Source organism: Nanorana parkeri, unplaced genomic scaffold (genome assembly GCF_000935625.1).
Source record: "Nanorana parkeri isolate BGI_ZX_2015 unplaced genomic scaffold, ASM93562v1 scaffold1461, whole genome shotgun sequence".
NCBI classification, from domain to species: Eukaryota; Metazoa; Chordata; class Amphibia; order Anura; family Dicroglossidae; genus Nanorana; species Nanorana parkeri.
Window position 1 is genome coordinate 260,048 of NW_017307729.1, and position 6,410 is coordinate 266,457.

General features: G+C 50.8%; 1 protein-coding gene across 1 annotated transcript in view; it reads right to left on the reverse strand.

Moving 5' to 3' along the window:
* Window positions 1-6,410, reverse strand: part of BGN (biglycan) — a 66,963-nt gene that overhangs the window by 1,527 nt on the left and 59,026 nt on the right. Inside the window, exons 5-6 of the mRNA XM_018570124.1 lie at window positions 5,034-5,144; window positions 3,211-3,304 (exon numbers count right to left, since the gene is read on the reverse strand). Coding sequence (XP_018425626.1) covers window positions 3,211-3,304; window positions 5,034-5,144 — 205 coding nt within the window. The remainder of the gene's footprint in view (window positions 1-3,210; window positions 3,305-5,033; window positions 5,145-6,410) is intronic.

A 6,410-nucleotide genomic window follows, 5' to 3' on the forward strand; every position in this document is an offset into this window, starting at 1 on the left:
TATTATTAATTAAATAATATTTGTAATATTTGTATTTTATTTGTATTTTATTTGTGATTATTAATATTATATGCTGCTGCTGTCAATCAGCAGAGGTGGACCTGAGGTGCTCCTCTGCTGATTGACAGCAGCAGTGGGTGGGTACAAGAGCAAGCCTGCTATTGGTTATTGCAATTTGAAATGACCAATAGCAGCCTAGCTATTCATTCCCCTGCTAGTTAGTTGGTTTGTTTTATTGTGAAGGTGGCCGACGGCCGCTGTCAAAATAAAAAAAAACAGAGAAGGTACCTCCCTGAAATGAGAACGTACCTCCCTGAAATGAGAAGTGCACCTCCCTGAAATAAGGTTTTGCAGGTTGGGATGTCTGCATATTGGGGGACAGCCAATGGTACATATATTGGTGGGAGCTGCCATGTGCTCTCTCTCTCTCTCTCTCGCTGGGACCAGACATGGATTAGGGCTGGGGTCCTGTTCAGGCCGCCCCGCCCCCCCCCCCCCCCCAGGCGAGGCCGAGGCCTGGGGGTGGGCAGTGGCTGATGTGGGGGAAAAGGTTTCCCTGAGGCCTCCAACAGGGAGGAGGCCTGAGGGACTGAAAGAGGAAGCCTGATGAAGGGGACCCTGCGAGGCCCCGAAAGCGCTTGCCAATGAGATACAGCTACTGGCAATAAAATATTTTGCTTTTTCAACTCATGGTGTGCTGGTGACATTTTTCTACTGAAAGAGGAAGAGAACACGGGACCAATACAGGCTCTTGAAGAACTATGTGGACTTCAGTGTATGGTCGTTGTCTTTCCTGCATCCATCTGGACGGTCTGGTACATCGGTGGTTATCTGATGTGGCCGGGTGGATCTGCATGGCTACTTTTACAAGGTCCGGTGAGTCTGGAGCTTCTGATGGTTACCCCTAGACACCTAGAACCCCTCCCCCCTCTCTCCCAAAGAAGATGTTCAATAAACTGTTCACTTAGCATCCTACTACTGAAGTGGACATCAGTCTGTGGGCACCAGAAGAGGGCGGACCTGAAGACCAACCCCATGACCAACTAGATGTGGACCGCGCACACAGCGGCTCCCTGCGGGGAGTTATCGCCAATACTTGTAGGATTCTCATTAATTAAGACCAGAGACTGTGGGCAGAAAACAAGGATGTGATTGTTTGGTGATTGTTCATTTGTATGTTGCTTTGGCCGTCGTTTATCTAACACTCTGTAGGGGAATTATCTTCCCGTTTAAAGCAATCTGACTCAGTCGTGTAAAATGAGAGTTTTTCCTGCCAAAAAGGAGAGGTGAAAATAATGAGTTCCTGTCCTTTACTTGTTGATCTCTAGGCGGCCAATATTTTCCCAAGAGTCATTTCTCGGAATTGTATGAGAGCAGAAAGACAAAGTCCCCTACATAGAAGTTGTAGTAAAGGGGGGAAAATGGGGTTTGGTAAATTTTGCACAGGCAAAAGCACAGTACCGGATGTTTCCTTTCAGGCTCTGCTGTCCCTGATTGTAGGGAGCTGAGGGAGTGAGGGGGAGGAGTCACTGATGTTTATTTGCTATTGTAAATCGTGAGGTTGAGCTACTGAGCTCTGTAATCAGGCCCGTCTTTAACGCAGGGCAAAAGGGGCAGTTGCCCTGGGCCCAGTATCGGGACTTTTTTTTTTAATCAAAGCACAGGAATCAGAGCCTATCATGCGTGCCTAGACCAGCCCGCCCGCCCATCTGCATCATCAGTTGCTAGGAAGACAGGGGGCTGATAGAAAAAATATATAAAATAAATAAATTGATTTGGGATGTTGGGGTGGAGAGAGAAACTGCATGGCAGGTAGAGGGCGTGGCTTGGTGGGTAGGGGCGGGGCCCAAGAAATTGTTTGCCCAGGGTCCAATCAATATTAAAGACGGCCCTGTCTGTAATAGGAACTCTATAGTGAAGGAGCAACATCTAATTGTGCCTAAGCAGAAATCCCTGTGCCTAGGCACTCATGTGGTGTGGTAGGCTTTGCAAACTTTTTCTGGGGGGAAAATTCTGGCCTGACAGTCATTGTTCTTAAAGGAGAACTCTGAGGTGAGTGATTTTCATGCCTTGCTCTGCACATTGTCTCTGTGGCAAGGCAACCATCTTGCCAGAGGAGCAGGGCATTGCTTCCTCGTGTTTGAGCTGTGCACCAGCCCCCCCTCCCCCGGTGATGAATATTGGTTTAATGACTAGTGTTGTAATGCTTGCTGGGGAAATTATCAAGAAGCAGCAAGAGAGGAAGCAAAAATCAGCATAATCAATCAAGCATTACCAAGGAAATCCGTGGAGTGCAGGTCCACAGGTACAGCTTCCTCCCCGGCAAGGACTACAGTGAGCAAGCACAGTGGTGACGTGGCCAAATCTCACTCCAAATCTGGTGAGACCAGCAGTCAGGGGCAGCTTTAGGTGATCTCATACTGCAGATATACAGCTGTGAGGCTGTAGGCTAGGGTTGCCACCCGACCAGTAAACATGGGACTTGTTGCTAATGTTAATATTAAAGGAGAACTATGGGGCCAGTGTTTTTCCCCGTAGTTCTCCTCAGGGTCGGGGGAGGACACAAACTAGCGTCCTCCCGTCACCCAAAGCTCAGTATATAGGGAGCTACAGCTCGCGGTATACTGAGACGCCGCAGCCGGGGCGCATTCCCCACATTACTGTCTGGATCCACCCAGCTGCGTGATTGACAGCTGGCTCTGCCTATCTAGAGGCAGAGCCAGCTGTACTCGCCCCCTCTCCCGTCCGTCCCGCCAGTCAGCGCTGGCAGATCGGAGCGGGGAGGGGGGGAAATCCCTGCGACTCTCTGCAGGGACAGGATCGAGAAGTGAGCGGGCGGCGGTATGTGTTCACTCACTTCCCGATCTACTGAGCCGACCTGTGACAGTCTCATTGTCACACGTCGGCTCGAACTATGAGGATGATTTTCACTCCCCTCATAGTTCCCCTTTAATATAAAAAAAATGGAACGGGCAAATATACAGGAGTATCAAACACGATCAGACTGAAATAGTGCTAGCCAGAGGTGAGTCGGAATGCGCCATGTGAGGCATGGGGGACCCAATGGAAGATTCCCTGGCCTGCCCTGTGAACATTGTATGAAGTCATTTCACCTTCAGGAGAAATATTCTTGCAGCGCATTCTGTGCACAGATTGTCTGTCAGTCTTCCATCCTTCATCCGAAGCTTCCCACCCTGTTCTTTGTCTTACCTGTATAGGTTGGGTAATGAACTAAGATCTCCCATCTCAACAGCCTGAATCTTGTTGTGGTCCAAGTGGAGCTCGTTAAGAGAAGCTGGAAGTCCTGGCGACACAGAAACACAAAAAACATTTGTGGGAATTTGAAGATTTTTGGAAAATGAAATTGCTTTAGTTCACTGTATGGTTCCGCAAAGCAAGGTTCACATTAAAGGAGGACTATGAGATGAGTGATTTCCACTCCCCTCATAGTTCTAGCCGACCTGTGACAATGTAACTGTCACAGGTCGGCTCGGTAGATCGGGAGGTGAGAGAACACATAGGGTGACAGGAGGACGCTAGTTTGTGTCCTCCCGTTACCCTAAGGAGAACTATGGGGAAAAGCCCTGACCCCATAGTTCTCCTTTAAAGGTCTGCGGCGTGGAAGTAGCGGAAAGGTGTCCCTAAGAGGATGGGTTTTTTTTTTATTGCTCTTCTATTCTTATGTTCTGAAAGATCTGCATTCATTATATTTGTATCGCACCACTCATCACAGTGCTATGGTGTGTATGATGCCACCAGTGGTGTAACAGTCACCATAGCGACCCAGGAAGCCGCTATGGGGCCCGGGGGAAACACAGGGGGGCCCGGCCAGGACATTCCTGATACCCTGCCCGGGGTTTGGCATCAGAGGAGGAGGCGGGGCCCAGCGACGCGCGGAGGAGTCGTGGCTCATCACCGACGGTGGATGAAGAGGAGGCGGACCGGTAAAGAGTGTAACCAGCCCACCGGAGGGTGAACCTGCAGAGCCCACCTTAGAGAGTCTATGGTGGGCTCTGCAGGGTCACCCTCAGGTGGACTGTGTGGGATCTCAATTGGGCTCTGCAAGGGATGTAACTAGAGATACAGAGATACTAGAGAAAATAAGAGTGACCATCCGCCATATTTCATGATATCTGCTCATAGAGTTCTTCCTACCTCTGGTGGTGACTAAGGATGGGCTCGGGCGTGTTCGCAGCTCCACGTGCCGAGCCCGCCAGGAAGCTGACTCACAGGTACTGAGACATTTCCGGATCTCTGCAGCTGCGGACCGGGAAAATGTCTCAGTGCCTGTGATTGGCGCTGCACGCTGTCAGCTTCCTGGTAACAGAAAGCAGCTAATGCCTTTTGAGGGCCAAACAACCCTTCTTCATCCGGGCTTTGACTATAATCTTATGGATCTTGGACTCTAAGCCTGGGTCACCTGAGAAGAACCAGGGAGGTTGAAGATACCAGTAATGAATGTTTGTGTTCCAATCGAATGTTCACCAGGTTCCTCAGTCATCCTCCATCTTTAAAGGAGAACTTTGAGGTCAGTGTTTTTCCCCATAGTTCTCCTTAGGGTAACGGGAGGACACAAACTAGCGTCCTCCCGTCACCCTCCGCTCAGTATACCGCGAGCTGTAGCTCGCTATATACTGAGACGCCGCAGCTGAAGCGGATCCCGACAATTGTGCCGGGATCCGCCCAGCTGCGTGAGTGACAGCTGGCTCCGCCTATCTAGAGGCAGAGCCAGCTGTACCCGCCCCCTCCCCCGTCCGTTCCGCCAGTCAGCGCTGGCAGATCGGAGCGGGGAGAGGGGAATCCAGCCCCTCCCCCTGTCACGGCAGAGAGCTGTGACAGGATCGAGAGGTGAGCGAATGCCGGTATGTGTTCTCTCACCTCCCGATCTACTGAGCCGACCTGTGACAGTCTCATTGTCACAGGTCGGCTAGAACTATGCGGTGAGTGAAAAGCCCCTCCCCCCTCATAGTTCTCCTTTAATGAAGATAAATATATTTACTAATTTTCTCATCATAATGTCAGTTTCAGGTTACCTTTAGGAATGCCGGACAGTTTGGCTTCGGAGATGCGAAGGTAGTTGAGTTTTAGACCGTTGAAGGCTCCAGCTTCGATGCCTCCGTTTTCAAGAGGGTTCCCTCCCATTTCTAAAAGGAACAAACCAAAGTCAATGGGTCGTTTTGGGCGATCATCATTTTTCAAAGTCTAATTTCCCCGTTCCCTTCAGTAAAAGACTTCTCACGTGTTTGAGACTATTAGGATGACTACAGCACCTTGGATGACCACCAACTTGGTGCTGAGGGATAGTAAACTTCTAAAATCGTGTCTATGGACTACTCTGTTCATTTATGCTCAGGCGGGATTTTATACCAGTGGTTGAACCTAATGGGACGTGTTCAACCCTTGCTTGTTGCCATGCTTGTTGTACAAGAGAAAATAACGGTAGATGAGTCCATGGATTTCCATCCCTTCCAATCAAAATGGAATGAAATTTGAACTTCAGTCAAATATACAATGCACTGATTAAAGGAGAACTATGGGGTCAGGGCTTTCCCCCATAGTTCTCCTCAGGGTAACGGGAGGACACAAACTAGCGTCCTCCCGTCACCCTAGGCTCAGTATATAGGGAGCTACAGCTCGCGGTATACTGAGACGCCGGAGCCGGAGCGGATCCCGACATCAATGTCGAGATCCGCCCAGCTGCGTGAGTGACAGCTGGCTCCTCCTATCTAGAGGCAGAGCCAGCTGTACCTGCCCCCTCCCCCGTCCGTTCCGCCAGTCAGCGCTGGAGGATCGGACAGGGGAGGGCGGGAATCCCTGCAGGGAGCTGTGAGTGACAGTCACCTCTCTCTGCAAGGACAGGATCGAGAGGTGAGCGAACGCTGGTATGTGTTCGCTCACCTCCCGATCTACTGAGCCGACCTGTGACAGTCTCATTGTCACAGGTCGGCTAGAACTATGAGGTGAGTGAAAAGCCCCTCCCCCCCTCATAGTTCTCCTTTAATGCTGCTCTGTAATCAATAACACACCATGGGAGGAATCTGCTAAAACCGGAGCAGACAGAATCTGGAGCAGCCGTGCATAGTAACCAATCAGCTTCTATCTTCAGCTTGTTCAGTTATGGGCCCGTTCACACCAGATGCAGTGCGTTCCGGCCCGATTCTGACCAGAACGCACTGCCTCGCATTGCAGCCGGCTCACTTTTTTGTGGGGCAGGTGGGGGCGTGGCGGGCCATTGAAGTGAATGGCACCGTAGACACGCCCTCCGGCCGCAATGCGATCAGACGCACTGCCTGCGGTCCGGTCCGATGAAAATGCTGCAAGCACTAGTTTGATCGCACCGGACCGCAGGCATAATGCGCCTCGCGATCCCGTGTGACAGATCGCATTGCGGCCAGAGGGCGTGGCTACGG